At 36.1% G+C, this 24,654-nt stretch overlaps 1 protein-coding gene across 2 annotated transcripts in view; it reads left to right on the top strand.

The window, feature by feature from the left end:
* The window catches only part of SLC10A7 (solute carrier family 10 member 7), a 249,557-nt gene that overhangs the window by 66,655 nt on the left and 158,248 nt on the right, over positions 1-24,654 (top strand). Inside the window, exon 5 of one of the 2 annotated variants that reach the window (XM_015081568.3) lies at positions 9,640-9,678. The exons of the other annotated variant lie outside the window; for it this stretch is intronic. Within the exon in view, the coding sequence (XP_014937054.1) occupies positions 9,640-9,678 (39 nt within the window). The remainder of the gene's footprint in view (positions 1-9,639; positions 9,679-24,654) is intronic. 2 annotated transcript variants of the gene reach the window in all.

The raw sequence follows: 24,654 nt of genomic DNA on the forward strand, positions 1-24,654 counted from the left end.
AGCCAAATACAATTGGCTTTTAAAGCGAATGGGATAAACTTTTCCTAATTCTTTCTCTTTCTTTTCTTTTCTTTCTCTCTTTCTTTCTTTCTTTCTTTCTTTCTTTCATTTTTCCTTCCTTTCTTCTTCTTCTTCTTCTTCTTCTTCTTCTTCTTCTTCTTCTTCTTTTTAGCACTTCTATAGCACTTTGCAAAATACAAGTAAAAAGAAAATATTTTGTGTTTCTGTGTTTAATAAAAGACCAAGGATTGGAACTCAATATTTGATGTCTTTATGTTTTTTCAACTGAACCTGTGCTTGGAAAGGAAATAAATATTAAATAAAAATTTAAATTTAAGTAAAAATTAAAATATTAAAAATACTATATATTAAAAATACTATACATTAAAAATACTATATTCTTGTGAATCAGAGCTTGGAGTGATATAAATTCACATAATTGAGGAACTTTTCCAGGGCAGGACAATACAGCTTTGATTCATCACTGGTAGTCAATTTTCTTTTCCTTTTCTTGCTTTCTTTTTCTTTTTTTCCCCCAATAATGTGCTGTGCTATATGCAATGGGAATAAGACATTATGCTAAATAAAACTGAATATGCCTACTCAAACTTATATCTTAGAGGAAGCATTTTTGATTTATCTAACCTGCCCGATTAGTCCTTTATTATTTTCTGCCTTATTTAGGAACATTATTGTATCAGTTAGACTTCACGTAATGGAAAATCAGACTACAAGTAGCTTAAACAAGCAGAGACTTATTTTCTCATATATTAAGATGCCTGGAGGTGGGGGTTGCTGGCATTTGTTCTGTGGCTCGATGACATTAGAGTGGCCGTCTCTGCACTGCTATTGGTCTTTCTCTTCTGGATGCCAGCTTTCACTGCTCTAGGCAGGAAGAAGGAAGAAGGACAGCGCCAGAAACTAACCTCCCTAACCCCCACCACGAAGCATGGATGTATCAATTTATATCTCATTGTCCAGAACTTTGTTGCATGGCAACCCTAGCTTTTCCGTTCTTATGTGTACTTTTTGTGTCTTATTAAAAAAACCACACAATTGTTTCCTTTTTTGAAGGCATAAAGATAGTTTCATTTTTTGCTAGATGTTTTCAAGTATTGCTTTCCAGCTCTAAGCGTTTAATTCATGTAGTATTTTCTTAGTATATTATGAAATACTGTTTCTCCTCCTTTCCTAACTTCTTTGTAATGGTGCTGTTGTCATATTCAGCTTTCTCACATTTGTAATTTTGTATTTTAAACTTCTGTTCAGTAGGGGTTGTTGCAAGTGGGAATCCACTGTGTTCTGGATTGTTGAAGTGACCCCAAAGAGTAGTTTTGCGTTTGCTTCTTATAAGGCCTTAGGGGTTCTACTGGTCTTTGACTGATTTTGTCTTTTGTTTTCTTTCTTTCTTTGATAAATGTTTATTCATTTTTGAGTAAGAGAGAGAGAGAGATGGAGAGAATGAGTGGAGGCAGGGCAGAGAGAGAGGGGGACAGAGGATCCGAAGTAGGTTCCGTGCCGACAGCAGAGAGCCCGAAGTGGGGCTCAAACCCACGAACTATGAGATCATGACCTGAGCTGAAGTTGGACGCTCAACCGACTGAACCACTCAAGTGCCCCCCGTCTTTTGCTTTCTTGAATTAGTCTTTAGTTTGGGATTCTTGAATCAGATGGTAGGGGCAGTGCAGTTCTGTGCACACCGTGGACGCAGCAGGCCTTGTGTTATTTTCTTGGTTTTGTAAGTAGAGTTGTCAAGGTGCCCTTGTGGTAGTGGGGCAGTCCTTCCAAGGTTCTGTCTGTCTGCTTGCTACAGGTGCCTCCGCTCCACTTATCACCTTCTGCAGGTAGAAGCTGTGCTACTTGTTGCTTCCAGGGCCCAGGGCCCAGGGCCCAGGACACAGGCCTGTTGTCCAAGAGGGTGCAGCATCGCCTCGCCTGCTTTACCACTCTGCTTTTGCCCAGCTTCCATGTGTCTACTACCTGACTTTTCTTGTTTTCTTTTAGCTCAACTTTACATTGAAGATGTTGTGTTGTTATTTTAATCTCCGTATTGAGTGGTGGGAATTTAAGGATTGTGTATGCGAAATGCCATCTTACATACTCCTATTCCCCACCCCTCCTCTCTCCTTTGACAGCATCCCTGGCAGATCTCATGGTTTTCTGGTCACTTTTAGTTGCAAAAATAGTCATATGTGTAGTAATTAGCATTTACATGTTAGTATTTAATTTAGGGCAGTCTAGCTTAAAACTCCATACTCCCTTCTTTCCCAATTTAGGCCTAACCTGTGTTTTAAAAACACAAAACATTGCACTTTTTTCCTTAATGAATGTATACATATATGATAAAAATATAAAAATAGTAGAGGCAGGACCAGTAGAGAAGAGAGCATGGTCTGTTACCTTTTTTTTTTTTTTTTTACCTTCTCACCCTCCCTACTTCCAGCTTCTTTAGGGTCAGGGTGAATAGAACAAATGCATTACAGTGTGGGGGACAGTCTTACTTTACTGGTGCTGATGGCTGATGTTACGCAGCCCTTAGTGCCCTGTGTCATGGTGGATACCCACAAGCTATGTCTTTTCCTGGACAGGTTAAGGGAGGGAGTTCTTCAGAGTGTACCTCCAGCTCCTGCTTCACAACATATCCCCTCAGCCCCTTATTGCCAGGGACTCCTCGTCCTTGAAGCCTGCTGTTCTGCTTTTCTCAAAAAGAGTTAACATTTGATGGCAGTCCTCTAAGGCATGTATTTGGCCCATATGGAATTGACAGAACCTGATCCCATCACAGAGTTGAAGTACACTTTGCCCAGTTGCTTACTCTCTCTCTGCCCCACCATTGTGGTCTGTTCTAGGCAGCCTCCCCAACTTTGCTGTTTCTATTCTGCAAGCAAGTGCCTGTTTCCTGCTCATTACACAGCCTTATTCTCCTCCTCAGTTCTAGGGAATTAACCATGAGGTTCCGAGAACTCTCACACAGTGCCCTCTGCTGGTGACTGCTTTCTCCCCTGTAAACATCCTGCGTGGGGCCGCAGGTCAGCTTTCTCCTCTAAAGGAGAAGTCCAAATACCCTCTTACTCCTGGAGATTTCCTTTTTATCAATCCCTTCTAGAATTCTTAGTCTTTTTTTTTATGCAGCCTGCATGTGAAATGGTCCCTGGCCTGGTTTTCATGTCTTTTCGTGGGTACTCTATGTCGATATCTGGTATCTTTACTGTAGGAATAGTGCGGTGCTTGCCACATATTCTCTTTAGTTTGGTGCATTATTGGAAATTCTGAGACAACCATAAGTGTCCCATTTTAACATTTTGGTAAACATTTCTGATTAGGTTGACTGGGGAAGCAGGGTATGCAACAGTGGAAACCGGAAGTTTCAGAAATTAACTTGCAATAGATCATTAACACCCAATGCGAACAATGGATTTCATTACTTAGTGGATTGATGATGGAAGGAAAAAGAGGCTGTTGGACCAGCATTATGAAAACTTTAGATATAGCGTCATAAGAGGAGACTTGGGGAAGACTTGGGTAGGACTCAGCAGTGTTCATGTATCTGAAGTGCAATCATTTAAAAAAAAAAAGACTCCATATTTGTGTAACTCCAGAGCATGGGACACTGTCAGGGCACAGCCATAACAGATGGTAAAGGTTTCAGGCTTACTGTAAGGTAGAACTTCATAACATTTAAAGGCATTCGGCTGTGGCAGAGTTTGCTTTTATGAGTTAGAGGACTCTCTGTCCCCATTATTTTCAGTTTTTTTTTAAATTACCTTTTTATTTCAAGTAGGTTATAAGGAAATTAATTTGTTCTTGAACTTACTCAATTTACCAAAATAATTTAATACAGACATGTTATACTGGGGCGCCTGGGTGGCTCAGTCGGTTGAGCGTCTGACTTTGGCTCAGGTCATGATCTCACGGTCTGTGAGTTTGAGCCCCATGTCGGGCTCTGTGCTGACAGCTCGGAGCCTGGAGCCTGCTTTGGATTCTGTGTCTCTCCCTCTCTCTGCCCCTCCCCTGCCCATGCTCTGTCAAAAATAAATAAACATTAAAAATTTTTTTTAAAAAAGACATGTTATACAACATATAAAATAACAGATATTAGGTAAAATTGGGCAGATACTAAAAGCAATATAGTATCTAAAAATATGTGATATAGAGAAAGTCTACTCAGTATTAAAAAAACACTTATATGAACTTTTTTTCCAGCTAGTCTTGTTTTAATTATCCATCAAAGTAATTGCGCCAAGGTATACACTTTACAGATAGGACTCATGAGTTAAAAATGAAAACATTACTGTACAGGGCATTCAGTTCGCATACGTATTCATTCATTCATTCTTCATTTGATTCAGTAATATTTATTGAGGGTCTGCTATAAGCCAGGTGCTGTTCTAGGCACTGAGGACATGATCTTGTACCAGTTAGGTAAAATGCTTGTTGTAATAGAGCATTATAGACAGGAAATGGGTATTTAAGTCGTTTCTAGCAAAAACAATAATAACAAATAAAATGCTATATTTAAAAATCAGTGAATCCTTTCAGGTATGGCTTCTAGAAGGTAGGAGAGAGGAATCATATCCTAAGAGTCTTTTGTTACGTTAATGAGGCTTTTGGAAAGCCCCCAGCTCACCTAAGGATGAGGCTTGTTGCCAGGGGAACCAAACAGCTGATTAAAGGATTGGAATTTTTGGTTCTGCTTCCACACCTCTAGGGAGGAGAAAGGGGCCGGAGATAGAGTTCAATCAGCAACTGCCAATGATTTAATCAATCATACCTCTTTAATGGAGCCTCTGTAAAACCCCAAAGGACTGGTTCGGAGAGCTTCCGTGTTGGTGAACATGTGGAGGTGCTGAGAGTGTGTCACACCTGGAGAGAGCTGGGAAGCCCCGTGCCCTTTCCCCATACCTTGCTCTGTGCACCTCTCTCATCTGTCTGTTCCTGTATAGCCTTTTCATAATAAAGTGGCAATGGAGTGAATAAAACCGTTTCCTGAATTCTGTGAGCTGCTCTAGCAAATTAATCAAACTCGAGGATACGGTGTGGGAACCTCCAATTTATATATAGCCAGTGCGTCAGAAGCACAGGTGACAACCTGGCCTTTGTGATTAACATCTGAAATGGGAACGGTCTTGTGGGACTGAATCCTTAACCTGTGGCATCTGACACTAGCTTAAGGTAGAAAGTAGCAGATTTGAGTTGAATTGTAGGGCACCTAACTGGTGTCAGAGAATTGCTTGATGGTATGGGGGGAAAAAAGTTAAAAGAATTATACATCATTTTGAAGCTTGCTTTTTCACTTTAAATATCTTCGCCAGCTTTCATATTGGTATATGCAGATCATCTTTTTTTTTTTTTTTTGAATTTAAAGAAGTTAACATATAGTGTAATAATGGTTTCAGGAGTAGAATTTAGTGATTCATCACTTACATATAACACCCAGTGCTCATCCCAGCAAGTGCCCTCCTCAATGCCCATCACCCATGTAGCTCATCTCCCCAGCCAGCACCCCTCCAGCAACCCTCAGTTTGTTCTCTGTATTTAAAGTTCTCATCTGGTTTTCTTCCCTCTCTGTTTTTATCTTATTTTTCCTTCCCTTCCCCTAGGTTCATCTGTTTTGTTTCTTATTCTACATATGAGTGAAATCATATGATATTTGTCTTTCTCTGACTGACTTATTTCACTTAGCATAATACACTCTAGCTCCATCCATGTTGCAAATGGCAAGCTTTCATTCTTTTTGATTGCCGAGTAATATTCCCTTGTATATATATACCACATCTTCTTTATCCATTCATCAGTCAATGGACATTTGGGCTCTTTCCATACTTTGGCTATTGTTGATAGTGCTGCTATAAACATTAGGGTGCATGTGCCCCTTTGAATCAGCATTTTTGTATCCTTTGAGTAAATACCTTGTAGTGCAATTGCTGGGTCATAGGGTAGTACTATTTTTAATTTTTTGAGGAATCTCCATAGTGTTCTCCAGAGTGGCTGCCCCACTTTGCATTCCCACCAATAGTGCAAAAGAGTTTCCCTTTCTCTGCATCTTCGCCAACATCTGTTGTTTCCTGAGTTGTTAATTTTGCCATTCTGACAGGTGTGAGGTAATATCTCATTGTGGTTTTGATTTGTATTTCCCTGGTGATGTATGATGTTGAGCATCTTTTCATGTGTCTATTAGCCATCTGGATGTCTTCTTTGGAAAAATGTCTATCCATGTCTGTTCATTTCTTCACTGGATCATTTGGTTTTTGGGTGTTGATTTTAATATGTTCTTTACAGGTTTTTGATACTAACCCTTTATCTGATGTCATTTGCAAATATCTTCTCCCATTCCGTCTGTTGCCTTTTAGTTTTGCTGATTGTTTCCTTCACTGTGCAGAAGCTTTTTATTTTGATGAGGTCCCAGTAGTTCATTTTTGCTTTTGTCTCCCTTGCCTTTAGACATGTCTAGTAAGAAGTTTCTGCAGCTGAGGTCAACGAGGTTGTGGCCTGTTGTTTCCTCTAGGATTCTGATGGTTTCCTGTCTTACATTTAGGTCTTTCATCCATTTTGACTTTATTTTTTGCATATGGTGTAAGAAAGTGCATGTCACTGTCCAGTTTCCCAACACCATTTGCTGAAGAGACTGTCTTTTTCCCATTGGATATTCTTTCCTGCTTTGTTGAAGTGTGATGGCTGCAGAGTATTCCTTGGTAATTCTAGATTTTATTTCACTAACTCTATTGTTACATAGCAGTAGTAAATTTTAAAACATTGTTTATTTAAGCATATTTATGTAACTGTATATAACTGGATCATAATAGGGAGGCTAAAGGAAATAAAACAAGATATTGTGAAAGAGATGCTTGTATTGGGTTGAGACTGAAGTCTTGATCTGTCATTGCTTTTGCTTGGTTTGGAGCCAGGTGTCAGATCCAGTCTTCTGCCAATCCTTGTATTCTGCCAAACATATAGAAAAACTTAGCAGAAGAGGTAGACTTTAGACATTTCTGGAAATCTTACTTATTTCAGCAATTCAGCAGATAAACATGTAGGTGCTTAAGATGAGCTTCATCAGATTCCTTCCTCAGAAGACTCTAGTTTCTAGGAAGGCCAGGAGGCATGTAAATAGATAGGTTATTTCAATAGTGTAACAATTGCCATGGCAGAGGTATGCTCAGGATGTTGTGGCAGCAGGTGTGGAGACACTCAGTCCACTTAGAAGTGAGGATATATGTGTGTTGGAGGAGGTGATTGAAAGCTGCTTGGAAGGAGTTGCTAATATAAGTGGGAGTTACCTAGGTGGAGGAAGAGGGAAGGGCATTCTAGGCCAGGGAGCAAGGTGGTAAGAAACAGCACAATGAGTTTGAGGAATCACAAGTGGTTTAGTATTGTCGGGATATAAAATTGGAGGCAAGAAATAAGATGGACAGAGACCTATTCATGGAAGGCCTTGTACATCGTGCTGAAGAGCTGGAAATTCCTCCTTAAGTCTAAAGACATACATGCCTTTTATGTATGAGTGAAACACTCTCTAAATATTTATCACTCTTTGGGACTCTGGAAAACATAATTCCTTTATATGCTGCAAGAGTAGAATTAAGTCAACTATTAGGTTGATTATTTGTCACTATTGAGCTCAAGATCCTTGGTTCAGTGTCCACAATTTCACATGGTTCTTGAGATACCCAGTACCTTAATGAGCTGTTTCACAAATGAATGCCAGAGCTCATTGCATGGGAGCACCAAGTGATAGGATAGGTGGGTTCAAATGCATCAGCACCAGCACCAGCAGAAGAACAACTAAGAAGTTGGCTTGCAGCATCTTCGGGTACCTAAGACAGCACGTCACTGTCATCGCCATTATTTTATAAAATGCCAATCCACATACAATATATTGCTTGTGTTTGGGTTAAAAAAAGAGAATTGGAAGGAGTGGGAAAATGGTAATTTGATCTGATGACTAGTAGTTGACTTATTTTACTTTGACTTCTGAGTCTTTTTACTTCTAACAATCCATGTGTTTTTGTTTGTTTGTTTTTGATTTTTTTGTTTGCTTGTTTTTAAATACTAGCCAAAACCATTAGTTACCTTGAATAAGGTTGGTGAACACTGGAAAGAAACACATTTGGAAGAGAGAAGCTCAAAGCAGAATACCTCATTCCTTTACTAAAGAGATCAATCCATTTTAAGTACAAAATAGGGTCTAGAAATAAACGGTGGTTGTGGGGAAGGTGCATGTCTTTTGTAGGAAGGAAGGCAGTGTTTCCAGTTGATCTCACTATGACTCATTTATTTATATAGTTTTACTTATTTTTCTCCACACATACAAGTTTCTCCTGAATCATCCATAATGGAATTCCAGGAAGATGGGTTAAATATGTTGCCATAGTTTACAATTGTCATCTGTAATGTTTTATTTAGCCAAAATTTTTTTTTTTCCACTACTCCCTGTACAACACGGAACACCATATGCCATTGTCCCTGTCAGGAAGCAAAGGTTTCCTTGGTCTGTGCCTGTGCCTATGTTTATGCCACAGAGGAGCTCTGGTCCAGTGCCATCTTTTATTGATAGGGCCAGCAAAGAAGAAATCTAATGAAATTATCAAAGCTTTGAATTAATTATGAACTTGAATAGGAGAGCTAAGCTCTCTGGAGCCAGGGATCTCATTACCCATGCACTCTCATTGCATCCTCTTCTGGAGCAGAAGGCATTTTCAGCTACAGCTCTTAGCCTGGCTTTGGACTTTATTCAAACTTGCTAAACTGACATCCTTTTCTTACTACGACGTGGCTGCTAATGTCCATGATGATTAATTTAATTCTGCTCTTGATCTACAGGAGATGTCAATAGGTTTTCTCTACCTTTCCTTTTGCCTTTTATTATTTTTTCTTTCTCTCTCCTTTTTTCCCCATCAGATTGGATGTTATACAAGTTTTTATCCTTTTTGGGTAATGTGAGAAGCTTTCAGGATTCAGGTGTAGCTTCATGGAATATAGTGATTGATTTAAAGTTAAGAACTGTATCACATCTACTGTGTAATCCCTGGATGTTTAGGTAAGCGCAAAGTCAAATGTTTCTTCTTTGAATTTTGAACACCAAGTGGAAGTTTTTCTTGCTTGTTTCTCCTTTAGCATTAATGGTACATCGTCTTAGCAGCATTGTTCACATTCTAATGTTTGTTGTATGGGAACAACAGATCTCACTTGGTGGGTGTAGCTCATAAGACATATGCTCCCTGATGCAGAGTAGTTAATGTTTCTTTACAATTCTGGTTTTTCTTTGCCCGGTAACATGAAAAAGAATTTTTTAACAAATATATCAACCTCTGTTTTAGGTCAACTAACGAAACCAATAACAAGAATTCAGTTTACTATTGGTGATGATTCTTTGGTAGTGTCATATAGGTTCAAAACATCTCCTGGCAAGTCTTTTTTGCTTGCTTTTGAGACCCATTATTTATGAATTCCTAAGCTGCAGCTCATCTATCTTAGTAAAGTACAGGCCACTGGCAATTTTTGTAAGCAGTGACTAACTTTGCTTTGTAGAGTCAATGTTTTAGGGTTTTGAATAGTGGGGGATGGGAGAATGATAATCTTTGCTTTTCTTTTTCCTATTTACTTTCAGTGAGTTTTTCCCCCTATTTATTTTCTTTATAGGCAGCTGCAATATTTAATTCAGCCTTTGGAAGTTTTTTGGTAAGTAAATATGGTTTAACTTGTCTGTAATAACTTTTGTTATGATGTTGTTTATATGAAAGATTTAGTGAAAATTGGGACTTTTTTTACTGTTGGATTAAATATAAAAGTTTTTGAATCTTTTTATGTGCCGTTAACCATACCCTGAAGAAATTAGTTAATAAGTAAAGGAAATGTTCTCTTACATTATAATTTGGAGGCTTGGGTTTAATATTCCATTTAATGGATTCAAGAATCAATTAAAACTCTGTGTATCTCCTTATAGAAGTTATGTCAATATATTGATCATTTAATGAGGTCTTTTAGATTATTATTATTTTGTATCATGGGACTAAGGATTTTGAAAAGGAAACATGACCCAGCTGGTCAGAAAGGGAATGCTAATTTACTTGTTGACATGTCATTTATTTTGTTCATTTCACTGTCAAAGAAGCTACTGTCATGGATACTTCTGAGAAATCTGTGTGAAAAAAATTTGAAATGAGGAAATAATTAATGAGTAATTTGGAGGAAAATGCAATATTTTTTTGACGTGTGAACTATAAATGGTATAAAGGTTAGAAAATAGTTCAGTGTTCATAAGTAGAGCTAATAGAATTCTAAGGACGATTCTGTTTTAGCGTTTTCAATCGTTTTTTAAATAATGATATAACAAAGACTTGGTTTATTTTATGAAAGAATGAGAAAGAAACTGAGTTTTCTGTTAATTATTTTTATTTATACCCTCCCTAAAACTTTGCCAAATTCATGAAAATAAATTAGAATATTGTGTTTTTAGGTCCATAGTTCATGAACAGATATGAAGTACAGTGATTTGCAAAAAATTGAGAATAAAATCAGCAGGGTATAAAATAGTTCACGAGTCTAGGCAAAATATCAGTTACTTCTGTTTAAAATGCTCTTTGTGTCACTACTGTATGCATCTGAATGTAGCTGGAGCTTTTAAACGTGTTTGTTACATGATGTTAATTCTATGTAGTGCTACACAGCTTTGAAGGTCCCGATGTTCTAGAGCTTTAAATGATGTAGCTTCTGCAAAATTTACGCTTAGAGTAGACTTTATTTTTAAAGAAGTAGTAATGTTATTTCTGATGTCGTATTATTGGGTTTTAGAAGAGAGTTAATAGTGTCTATTTAATGGAAATGAGCTTTTAAGCTACTTGTTCCAGACTCAGTAGTATTTTGTTAAATCGTTTTTTCATCTAAGTATTATTTTTCATTATTTGTCACAATTGACAAAATAATATCTGTAAAATATGATCTTGCTGGAAGCCAGATTTTTTATATAGTTTGGAATCATATACATCCACTACCAAAGCATGACTTCTAAGATGAATCTCTTACTCTTTAAACGTCTACAGTAATTGAGAAAATAAATTTGAGGCAATTGTCTAAGTAACTAAAATACTTAAATACACCGTCCCTTAGTTGGAGGACAAGCTCACTAAGTATAGTTTGAGTTTTGCACTGATTGTATGAACAGTGAACATATCAGAATATGTGTTCTCCCAGGCCTGATTATTTGATAAGGTCCAGGAAAGTAATACCTGTTCTAGGGACTCTTTAGGATCTTTATTCTACTCTTGCACTTCTAAGAAGTTGTGCATTCTCACTCGTTAGTCTTCTGCTCTTTTTCCTCTTTTTTTTATTTTAATTCAACTAATCAAAAGTACTTAGTGATCTCCTACTACACAGAGATGGTTTTCTAATAGCTGTGGAGGGTGCAAGATACATGATGTGGGTCCCACTGTGTTGTGGATATGACTCACAGAAAAAGAAATACAATGTAAAAGTTAACAGGTCAAACTAAAGATGTTACTAGATGATGTAGGACTGTGAAATGGCACAGGCCATAGGCACTCTGAATTTGAAAGTCAGACAGAAGCCATTTTGCTGAGTTGGTCCTTGAAGTATGGTAGGCTTTAGCTAGTAGAGAAGAAAGGAGGAGAACTGGCATGAGTGATGGCAGAGAGGCAGAAGTGTCTTTTTCCATGTTTCCTTCCCCCTCTGTTACCCCGCTTTTTAAAAAATGTTTATTTTTTATTTTTCAGAGTCAGAGATAGAGAGCGAGCAGGGGAGGGGCAGAGAGAAAGGGAGACACAATCCCAAGCAGCCTCCGCGCTGTCAGCGCAGAACCTGATGCAGGGCTCCAGCTCACGAATCATGAGATCATGACCTGAGCCAAAACCAAGAGTCATTTGCTTAACCGACTGAGCCACCCAGGAGCCCCTGTTACCCCCTTTCTTTCTCAAAGTTCAAAGTTACCAGAAAGGGTTTGAGAATGCAAATTATGACTGGAGATATTTTGTTCCAGTGTTATAAGAAATAATAATTCTATTTCTTCCCCCCCCATAGTTGCAATTATGGATTATGAACTATGGATTATGAACAAATTGGATTATGAACTATGTATGAATCTGGACTAAATCCATGAGAATTAGTTTCAGATTATTTAACAGAAAAAATAATAATTGTGGCATACAGGATAGAGGTTTATATTTCTACTATGTAAAATCTGGAAGGAGGCTGTCCAAGTGTTGTATGGTGGCTTCGTGGTCTCATTGTGGATGGATATACCTATCTTTCTCCTCCATCCTCCACAGCCTGCACTTTCCTTCCTCAAGCTTACCTCATGGTCCAAGACAGCTGCTGGAGCTCCAGCCAAAAAAGATACCTGGTTAGTAAAGTCTTTATCCTGGGAAAGCACAGAGCTCTCCTAAAATCTAAGTTTGCTTTGTTTAATTTGCATTCCTAGAATTCCAACATCATACTTGCAGTCATATCTTATTGCAGAAGTTATTCAAGCAATCCTACTTAGCCACTGGAGAGGTTGGGACATGTGGCAGGTTGCTAAGAGCTAAAAATTGGATTTCTGTTACTAAGAAAGAAGAGAATAAGTATTAAAAGGGAGCTAGCACTTTCTTCATGTGAGCAGTGTACAGCAATTGCCAAGAGGTCAGAAAAGATTAATCTCAGTTGAATGATATGAGAAGGCTTCAGGGAGAAGTTGGTGTTTGAGTTGGGCTTGGGAAAAGGACTTATTTTAGAGGAAGGAAATTCTAAATTGTAACCTTCATGTTTTAGTTTGTTATTCTTTTTTTTTCATTTTTCACTTAATTTACTTAAAAATTTTATCGAGTTTTTTTTTTTAATTCTTGTATAGTTAACATACTTATATATTATTTTCGGGCCTACACTATGGTGTTGTATTATTTTCAGGCTTACGATATAGTGATTCAACAATTCTGTACATCACCCGGTGCTCATTACAAGTACCCTCCTTAATCCCCATCACCTATTTAACCTATCTCCCCACCCACCACACCTCTGGTAACCATCAGTTTGTTCTTTATAGTTAAGAATCTGTTTCTTGGTTTGTCTCTCTTTTTTTTCCCCTTTGCTCGTTTGTTTTGTTTCTTCAATTCCAAATATGAATGAAATAATATGGTATTTGTCTGTGACCGACTTATTTCACTTAGCATAATAATCTCTAGCTCCATCCATGTTGTTGCAGATGGTGGGATTTCATGCTTTTTAATGGCTGAATAATATTACGATCCATCGATCGATCTACCACCTCTTCTTTATCCGTTCGTCTGTCAATGGATACTTGGGCTGCTTCCATACTTTGGCTATTATAAATGATGCTGCTATAAACATAGGGGTGCGTGTATCTCTTTGAATTAATGTTTTTTTATTCTTTGGGTAAATACCCAGTAGCGTGATTACTGGATTGTACAGTAATTCTATTTTTAACCTTGTGAGGAAAGTCCATACTGTTCTCCACAGTGGCTGCACTAGGTTGCATTCCCATCAACAGTTTACAAACCTTCCTGTTTCTCCACATCCTCACCAACACTTGTTTCTTATTTTGTAATTCGTAAAGGATAGTACTTGTTACAGTGTTTTTGGAATTCTCTTTATAAATGAAAAATATTCACTTACTCTTAAAATTTAGGATGAGGGGTAGTACTATGGTTTCTGGAATCAGAATGGCTTAAATCTTCATTTGACTGAATTACTAGCCTAATCACATAACCTTCCTTATATATAAAATGGAGTAGATAGTACCTAAACTATACAGTTGTGGTGAACATTAAATGGGATAATCTATATAAAATATTTGTATGATCTAAGTTTTTTCCAAGCTCTTCCATGAATTTGTTTTTGGCATGGCCATGGACATCCATAAAATGAAGAATTGGTTATCTCTGACTAATGATTGTTCTCTGATTATTCTCTAGTTATAAGTGACCATTTCTTTTGTAGTTACGTAAATAGAATCTAAAAAGGGCATTTACTTCAGATTCCATTAAAACTTTGAATGAAAGCCTTTTTTTTTAGATGAATTTTTGAAGAAAGAACTCTGAGGGCATTTTTGTTGATTTTTAGACATCTGGGTATACCACATAAAATACTGTACATATTTATAGCTAGTTTAACAATGTCCCAGGTCTAATTAAAACACAGTGTTTTTAAGAACTAATTGTTACAGAAAACTGTGTTTTGTTTTTTTCTAATGTAGCTAGGCTGGTAATAACCAATGATAGATGAATTCAATTTACATAAATTTCAGACTAAGAGCATATTTTAAAATCATGCCACAGAGGATTGCTTTAAGTTAAGAAGTTAATGTCATTATCTCCTCCTCTCATTTAAATTGTTCTGTTTACAATAATTGTGGGGTATAATAACTGTTTTAAGGTTTCTCAGTTGATGAGATTTTAATAAAATTTGATAGCCACCTCTCTGAATAACTAAATTGTTGTAAAAAGAATATATATATATATATATATATATATATATACATATACATATATATATTTTTTTCTGTATAACATCAGGCATTTCAAGTTCAACCATCTCATGTGCTGCTTCCTCATCAAAAGAAAGATTAAAAAATAGATATTGGCAACTTTTAAAACAATTGCAATTGAAAATCCTCTCTTTAGTTTAAAAAGATTTAACTGTGTTGAAAAAAATCTGATCACATGATTTGTTAGAGCTTTGGCATTTTTGGTTTGGGGGCTAAATTGAATGGTTCCATGTCTTCAAGAATTATAGGTTAAAGTTTGACAGGAAAACGTAGAGCTTTTGCCTTTCAGACTCCTCAGCCTATTTTATTATTTTTGGTAACTCTTGAGGGAGTTTGGTAATTCCTGAGGAAACCTTGGTGAGTGACAAAGCTGATCATGCCAAATTGAGTTTCTAATAACTGTGTTATATGACATCATAGCAATTCATAAATGTAAGGATTCTGAAACATTAGCAAAGAGTTATAAGCAAAATTAAATCATCTTTGTGAATGTATAACACCAAGTCTAAAAAATATCTGTAAGAGTTATTATTTACTTTCTAAATCTCTTCATTTAAAGTATAAAGAAATGGGTTGATTTTATGTAATTCTTTTAAAATAATTCTTTTAAAGTAATTCTGCTCATTACGGGAATGAGCAGAAGCTATTCTAAAACAAATAGGGGTTAAAAGGAACTCCTTGCCTTAAGCTGAATAACTAGTCAGAATATATTTTCCTTCCCTTACTCTATTGTTGTTCTGCCTTCCCTCTCAGCTTTGGCTGGTCTGCTATTACTACCCAGCTTTGTAGTAAGATTTGAATAGTTAAATGATACTCTTAAAGTTGCTTAAAGAAAGGAAATTCCAAACACAAATGACATGTTTTAACAACTCAGGATATGTGTTTACCACCTGTTTTATTCTTCCTTTCTTCTACAAAAATGTGGTAAGCCACACTTAGCATGGTCAGAGAGGAAGCACATTTACTTTGTTATTCATTGATTGCTTTTTAAAAATCAGAGCAAGAATCTCAAATATTAATGAAGAGGGTTAAGGGTTGTAACCAGAGAAGACTCAATTGTTACATTAGTTTTCCTTTCGCCTAAATCTAGAATGTCAATTTTTAGTTTTGTTTATGTTTGTGGAATACTCATTTTGTGTAACACTGGAAACTACGCTGATTTTTTTTTTCTTTGTTTGCTTAAAATCCTGACCAACCCAAATTACTCAGTTGTGATTTTGGTTTTCCCCCAAAAGTTCATGACTTTTTTATAAAACAGGTTTTCATTTTCATTGAGCTTACATTCCAGAGCAGACAATTAAACACTTTTCAGTACCACCTTATAGAATGTTATTTCAAGTTCGTTCCTTACTGCTAAGGACTTGATAAAACTAGAATTTAAAATCACCTATTTTGGGTTTTAAAATACCTTATGAACTCTGTTCAGACAACGGGAAGCTGGTTTCTCCCTTGATAGAATGGAGCCCATCGTTACGCTGTATATTTCATTGAATCACCTTTTTGGGCAAATGAATGTTATAAAAGCTGAATTGCTGAGAACAGACTACTTATTCTTTAAAAAGATGCAGTCGGGTTATTTATTAGTATGGGACAAAATAGGAAGGTAGGATATAAAATTAACACACATATACTCAGAGTCCATTATTCAAGGCACTCTCCTAGACACCGAAGCAAATATGTGAAGAAAATAACAATAAAAGATTTTAAAAAGAGGGAAGACAAGAACTGCCTTCACAGCAATGTCTTCCAAATTTCAGGCACTTTTTATGACCTTTGCCGTGTCAACATGTTATTTGTATTAAGTTAAAACCCACTTAAAATTTTTTTTTGAGTTCTTTCTACATCTAAAGTGGGGCTCGAACCCACAACTCCACGATTGAGAGTTGCACACCCCGCTGACTGAGCCAGACTGGGGCGTCTAAAACTCACTTTTAAAATTTAACTTTTTTAAAAAGCAAAACTTGGGGCACCTGGATGGCTCAGTTGGTTAAGCGTTCCACATTGGCTTGGATCATGATCTTATTGGCTTGTGGTTCGAGGGCTCGGGCTTTGTGCTGACGGCTCAGAGCCTGGAGCCTGCTTTGGATTCTGTGTCTCCCTCTTTCTCTGTCCCTCCCCCGCTCACGCTCTGTCTCTATCTCTCAAAAATAAATATTTTTAAAAAAGTGAAACTTGACATCAACACATAAAACAATTTTGTCATGAATAGAAGGTCACTGAAATTAAATCAAATGGAAAAAAAACTATTGTTAATTGGTAGCTAAACTGCTGCCTTCATAAGTCTCTGAGCTCATAGCCTGTCCTCTTTTTGATAAAAAAGTAAAATTAGTACTGGTCCCAAACCCAAAACAGCCTTTTCCTGCAATCTGAAAGATTGAAAAGAGTTTTTGAAAAGAGAGAAGGTCTCGTCACTACTTCTTTGCTCATGTGTCCTTTATGTCATCTTGCTTTGACTTCCACTTTGCTCAGCACTGTTCTCTCTAAAGTCATCTCTTAGTCATTTCATCAGAGGTGAATTAGAACCATCTGGGGAGGTCAAAAGAAGAAAGGTCCTAACCAGGGAGTCTAGCAACCTGAACATGTTATTGTTTCTTTGTCAGAGTTCTTTCCCATGTAACATTTGTCCAGAAGAGCGGTATGCATGTGAGCCAAACATGTTGGCAGGGGTAAATAAGTTATGATGCTGGAGCAAGGAGAACCCTGCTGTAGCTACATTTGGGTTTGTTTCTAAAGCAGACTAGTGTTTGAAGTGCTGTGATTAAAAATGGTCTTTGTTACTTAATAAAAATGTATGGAAACCTTACTCTGTTTAAGCTATGTCTGTGTCATCTGACAGGACTTGTGTGGCAAGTAAATGCATTAGTCACAGTGACCATTTTTCTTGCAAATTTGTGACATAGATTTAATTATAGGAATGACCAGCAACTTACAAATCTAATTTTGGCGGAGGCTGAGGCAACTTTTTTTTTTATTTTAATAATGATGGATTTTTTTTTTAAAGCAATGATTTCATTACTATTTAAAGAAATCTACTGGTGTAGAACCAGCCAATTGACTGAAGTTATTTTATTACCCTTTAACAAATGCCATGTAGTTTCATTTCTATTTTTATTAATTTTTAAAATACCATTCTGGAAAATACTTGCTGTTATACCCAGTTAGATAAAAATAAATAAATGTAAATGGGGGGAGGGCAGGATATGGTCTCCTAAGAAACATGATCCTAGTGGTTAGGTTGGTTAAAATGACTACATTTCCTTCATGTGAATCCAGCCAACTACAGAACTGCTGAGTTTATGACCATTAGTAGGAGATACCCATAATTAGTAATGATAATGTGGTAGATAGTTCTCATTCCTCCACACCAGAAGCTTACTTGATTACTCTATTTATTAAGCTAATATTTGGGGGATCTGGGGATAATAATGTGGTGAGCCAAACGAGGTTTCTTCTATCTTTGTCTGTATTATAGATTCTCAAGGTGAGCATGTCAAATCCCATGGCAGGCAGGGGAGAGGGAAAATTAATAATTTTCCATTATTAATATACCTCATTGATTCAAGACCCCACTGCCATTCCAAAATAAATTGGGACATATGGAAAGAAGCAGGAGGGCATCTGAGGTTGCATGAACTATATCAACTTTTGGATTCTACCAACCAAAAAGAATGTTTCATTTGATTACTGATCTTTATGATGAAAGCAATGCTAGACACCTAAATTCCATTGAGGATTCAGGTTTTTGAGTAAACATTTAGTACTTCTCAAAAATAATCGTCTGTGTTATTGGAAATGGCAGATTGTAGTTTGAAATAAAAAAAAAAAAGAGACATCAGCTTTTTTAGCTCTAATTCACTTCATGTCACTGTTTGACCTTATATCAGTTTTATTTAATGAAACATTTGTGGACTTCCTACTATGTGCTAGGCTCTGGGTGAGGTTCTAGAACTCCAAAAGGAGAGTAAAACTTGCTGGATTTAAATGGCATTTCTCACAGTATAGTTCCCCAAACCGATTCTTAGTTGCCAACTGATGATTTGGACCCACAAAGTTTGGTGACCACTTCTCATAACTACAGAACGTCAGGTAAGGTAGTAGATGATCATCTCCAGTTATCACAAAACAAACAAACAAAACCATTCCATTTTGATTACAGCTGTAAGGAAAACTGGATTTTAAGTTTGTGTGTCTGCCAGCTTGGTTGTTTTTAAAAGCAGTTTTGTCAGAGACCAGATTCAATTTGTAACTACATCAAAAACTGACTTACAAAAAGTATCTTACTATATGTATAACTTATTCCGTTACATATAACATCATATTACATCACTGTGTTAAGAATTAACTTCATAAAAGCTACTACAGTGGTTATTATATGTTTATTATAGAACTTTTGAAAAATAGAGATAGAATCACCTAGATACAACTACTCTGAGCATTTTGGTGTATGTCCTATGTATTTTGTACATATAGTTAATAAAATTGGAATTGCATTATATAGATGATTTTATTTTCTACCTTTCCCCTTTAACAACATCTATACACATTTCTTCATATTCTTATTTCTACCTTGTTTACTTGATTTTGCTTTATATAATGAATAATAACATTTTTTTGGACAGGGTATGATATTTATTTAGTTGTTTCTCCATTGACAGTCATATGGGTTGTCTATATTCTTCTACTATTATTTAAAAAAAAAGCTTCCACAATATTTTTGTGCATAAATATTTGTGATTCTCCCTTTTAATTATCCATCTTAGGAGGAGTCCCTAAGAGAACAAAAACTGAGTAAAATGCTACAAACTTTTAAAGGATTCTTGATGTTGCTAAGTTGCCATCCAGAATATTAAAAAAAATTATCATCCGAATATGTAGATGTTCAGAAATACTCATTTTTCTTTATCATCACCAGCTCTAATTATTACTTTTTAAAAGTTTTAGCAAACCCTTATTTTACTTTAAGTATAACTTTTTGAGAAGTTGATGTTTTATTATCTGTTTATTGGCCATTTGAGATCCTTCTGTTGTCAATTATTCATATACTTTACTTATTTTTCTTTTGGGATGCCTATTTTGGTTTCAAAACAGTCTTTTTATATTGAGGATATGAATACTCTATTTCACATATTGCAAATATTTTTGCTTGTTTGTCTTGAACCTTTTTTTAAAAAAAATATTTATTTTGAGAGAGAGAGAGAGAGAAAACACAAGCGGGGGAGGGGCAGAGAGAGAGAGAGAGAGAGAGAGAAAGAGAGAGAGAAATCCAAGCAGGCTCTGTGCTGTCAGGGCAGAGCCCGACACAGGGCTTGAGCTCACAAACTGAGATCATGACCTGAGCCAAAATCGAATTGGATGCTTAACCGACTGAGCCACTTGGGAGCCACTGTGTTGAACCTTTTAATTTATTTGTGTGGAGGGGTGAGAGGAGATGATTTTTAATTGACAGAAGTTTAAAATTTAAGTCAGATTTATTAAGATGTAATTTTTATACAGAAAAATCGACCCATTTTAGATGTACAGTTATGAGTTTTGACAAAATGTAACAGTCATGTAACTACTGCCTCACTCAAGATAAAGAATATTGCCATCCCTCCCAAAAGTTCTTCTTGCCTCTTTGTAGTCAGTCGTCCCCTTCCCCATCTTCAGCCTTTGGCAATCACTGGATTTCTTTCTTGGCCCTATCCTTTGCCTTTTCCAGAAGGTCCTATGAATGGAATCACACCACGGGTAGGCTTTTGATTCTGGCTTCTTTCACTTCGTATTTGTTTTTGTGATTCACCTTTGCTGTTGTATGTATCTATCGGTAGCTCACTCCTTTTTATTGCTGAATAGTATTGCACTATCAGTTTAGCAGTTGATGAACTTCATATAGTTTCCTGTGTTTGGCAATTATGAATAAAGCTGCTATAAGTATTTGTGTATAGGTTTTTGTGTAGATGTATATTTTCATTTCTTCTGGGGGAATACCTAGGTGTAGGATTGCTGAGTTACATGGTAAGTGTATGTTAAACATTGCAGAAAACCACCACGCCATCATCCAGAGTGGTTGTACCATTCCTACCAGGAATGTCTGAGGAATTTAGCACTGCACATCCTAGCAGCCCAGGGTATTAGCAGTATTTTTTATTTTAGCCATTCTAATAGGTGTACAGTAATTTGTTATCGTAGCTTTCATTTGTATTTTCCTGATAGCTAATGATGTTGGACATCTTTTTATGTACTTATTTGCCATCTGTATATCTGTTCAAATCTCTTGCCCATTTTGTATGGAGTTGTCTTCTTATAATTAGATTGTGAATTTGTAAATATATTCTGGACAGCAGTCATTTAGGGATATGTATTTGCAAGTGTTTTCTCCCAGTCTGTGGCTTGTCTTTCACTTTCTTAATAGTATCTTTCAAAAAGCAGGAGTTTTAAATTTTGATAAAACTCAATTTATCTATTTTTTTTTCTTTTATGGTTCATGGTTTCTGTGTCCTTTCTAAGAAATCCTTATTCAAACCAAAGTCACGAAGATTTTTCCCCGATGTTTTCTTCTAGATGTTTTAGAGGTTTTGTTTTTGCATTGAGGTCTTTGCTCCAGTTTGAGTTAATGTGTGTATATGGTGCCACGTATAAATTGGGATTCATTACTTTACATATGTTTGTAGAAGTTTAAAGTTTTCATGTCTGTCAAATGTATTCACCTTTCCCTTAATGGATTTTTTTTTCATAGCCTTTATACTTATTAAGCCCTTTTCTAATCACAATGTCAGGTAAAATTTCACATGTATTTTCTTCCAGTTTTATAGACACAGTGTATATCTAATATATGTTAAAAAGCAAAGCCTGTTATATGAGAGTTCAGTAAATATGAGTAAGTTTGAAAGCACTTCACCTGATTATGGTGTCATTAGCTAAAGAAGTCAATTTATGTTGTTACTGTTCTTACTGGTTTTCTTTTTTTTCCTCGTAAGCCCAGCTTTGTAGTGTTACTTTCATATCTACATAGTGACATGTATGCTTGTCCCTGAAAATAATTAGATCAGTATTCATGACTGTTAAAAGTTATTTCTCCATCTTAGGATATTACACATGACATTAATACAGTTACTTAAGATTATTTGTTTGAAGTGTAAATGGGTATGTACATAGAAGAGTGAAAATTATAGAAACCTCTTATTGCGAGAGAGCCAAAGCATAAGAGACTCTTAAAAACTGAGAACAAACTGAGGGTTGATGGGGGTGGGAGGGAGGGGAGGGTGGGTGATGGGTATTGAGGAGGGCACCTTTTGGGATGAGCACTGGGTGTTGTATGGAAACCAATTTGACAATAAATTTCATATATTGAAAAAAAATAAAAAGAAAAGAAAAGAAAAAAGAAATTGTGGTTTATATACACAATGGAGTACTACATGGCAGTGAGAAAGAACGAAATATGGCCCTTTGTAGCAACGTGGATGGAACTGGAGAGTGTGATGCTAAGTGAAATAAACCATACAAAGAAAGACAGATACCATATGTTTTCACTCTTATGTGGATCCTGAGAAACTTAACAGAAACCCATGGAGGAGGGGAAGGAAAAAAAAAAGAGGTTAGAGTGGGAGAGAACCAAAGCATAAGAGACTCTTAAAAACTGAGAACACACTGAGGGTTGATGGGGGGTGGGAGGGAGGGGAGGGTGGGTGATGGGTATTGAGGAGGGCACCTTTTGGGATGAGCACTGGGTGTTGTATGGAAACCAATTTGATGATAAATTTCATATATTGAAAAAAAAAGAAACCTCTTATTGCTCTTTATCAATTAATCTGCAGATAGTCACACAAATCGACAGTAAAATGTTTCTATTTGGAAGATTGCAGGTGAAATAGAGTTTTGAATAATAGGGGACTTTCCAAAAATAAGTTTGTAATTTAAAAAACGTGATCCATTTGACTTTAACTTTTATCATCGAACGGGCTCTACCGATCAGGGGAGGACAATCTCAGGATGTGAACACAGTGTCTTGGAAATTAAAGTCAAAGCCTCACAGATCTCCATGAGATGAGCATTGATTCGGATTTTACACGTCCACTGACAGTTATACTATGAGTCTACAATTAATATGTTTTCTTTCTCTTTTGACAGAACTACACTTAACTTACTTCTTCTGGGTAGCTTTTTCTGTGATGTTTCTAATAAGTAATGTAATTAAGTTAAAAATTTCCACCATGTCTACAGTGCTGTTTGGTGTAGTGGCCAATATTTGTGGTTTAGTTTTCTTATCTTTCAGGCAATTGTCTTTTAAGTAGTTATTTTCTAAAATGTTCCTATTTTCATTTGAAAGCCTATGTTGTTATTCTTTTTATCCATTCATTTGGAAGAGATGATGTTTATTAACATTATTGTGCTTCTGGTAATTTCCAAAAGCCAAGATGATACGTGCTACCTTCTTTCTCACCACCACCCTATACGTTGTTGTGAGGTTAGCTGTCTTCACCTAACTACTTTCATATGTCAGCCCCATGCTCCAGTCCCTTCAGTGGCTCTTACTTGCTCACGGGCTTACTGGCCCTTCAGTGCTGATTCTTCCTGGTGCAGCCCATCCCCTCTCTCTCTGGCACCTTTCTTTCCTTCCTCTGTTCGCTATTGATTCACTCTTCTCCTCCCTCTCCTCTTGCCTCTTTGATTACACTATTTCATCCTTTCCATATCATATCCATCTCTTCTTGAAAGACCATCTGCCCCTTGAAGACTGCCTCCAGCATTTTTTTTTAATGGTTGTTTAGCTCTTAGGAAGGCTTTCCATCAAGATTATAATTGGTTAGCATAATTACTTTAAAATTCTGATCTCTCCCACCTCTGGCAGTTCTTATCATCCTGTTCTTTTAATTTTTTTCCTAAAATATGTATCTTGTAATATATTACATATTTACTTATGTTTACTGTCTGTCTCCCTTTTTGGAAATGAAAGCAGGTATTGGTTTTGGTTGTTTGGGTTGATTTGGTTCACTGCTCTAGCCACGGCACATATAGTATCTGGCACATGGTAAGCACTCAAAAATTATTTGTTACACGCATAAATAGAAATCATTCAATGAATGTTATTTTAACCTCTCTTCTTCTATCTTAGATTGTAAAATATCTTGTATATGATACACAGTTAAATGTATGTTAGTGATTACAATTAAATGTTGAATTCGTTTGACAGAAATCCTGGTATCATTTTCATTATCTAACAAATTTTGCTTACTTATGTTAAAATGATTTTAAATTGGAAGCTTTTAGTTTCAATAAAACATATGATACAGCCAAAATTTATATTGCTTTCTATTCACTGTGTTGATTTAGAATGGGAGTGAAAACTCATTATTACATCTAAATTTGATATTGGGTAATTTGTAAGACTCTCTTTTTATGATAACTCTCTGTGAGTAGATAATGGCAGATTATCCCTATATAATTTGTTACCAATCCATATCTTGTTATCACTGAAATAATTGATTTTAAATGTCAGAAAGTTTTCCATGAAAGATTGCTACAAGTGTGATTACTACATATATAAAGAGCTGCAGATTTATAAATAAGAGGATGTAATAAGTGATTGCCATTATATGGCATTGTAGAGAATTGTTGCGCCCTTGGTATTAAGGAAAAGTATTTAATCATTTAAGTTTATATTTTAACAACTTGTAAAATATATAATTAAATTGACAAGTGAGAGCTGAATTACTAGACAATACTGAAAAATTGTCTAGAGGAGAGGTAAAAATTTAAGTCTGAAAAACAGGAAAACCAATCAATGGTGTATAAAAAAAAATGGATAAAATCCACTTCTGAGAGTCATTAAAAGTACTTAGAAAATAGAAACTACCAAAAGAGAAAAAGAAAGAAAATAAGAAAGCCAAGGTGATAATGAGGAAGCAAATAACTTGAACTTGCAACACGATATGACAGCGTATGAAAGCTAATGCAGTTCTTTCTTTAGAAGCATCGTGTTACAGCCCTCTGCATTTGAGTTTGGTAGGTTCAGAATTCAGAATATTGCTTTGACTTTGGTCTTATCAGGGGTTAAAATTTGTTAAATGAGATATAGAAAATAGAGATGTGACTTGGGTTGGAGGAGGTTTGGAGGGTGATGTACCTCTATATAATGGAGAAAGAAGAGACAGAATTTTAAGATACTCCAGGAAGGGATGTAT

This window comes from Acinonyx jubatus, chromosome B1 (genome assembly GCF_027475565.1).
Source record: "Acinonyx jubatus isolate Ajub_Pintada_27869175 chromosome B1, VMU_Ajub_asm_v1.0, whole genome shotgun sequence".
NCBI classification, from domain to species: domain Eukaryota; kingdom Metazoa; phylum Chordata; class Mammalia; order Carnivora; family Felidae; genus Acinonyx; species Acinonyx jubatus.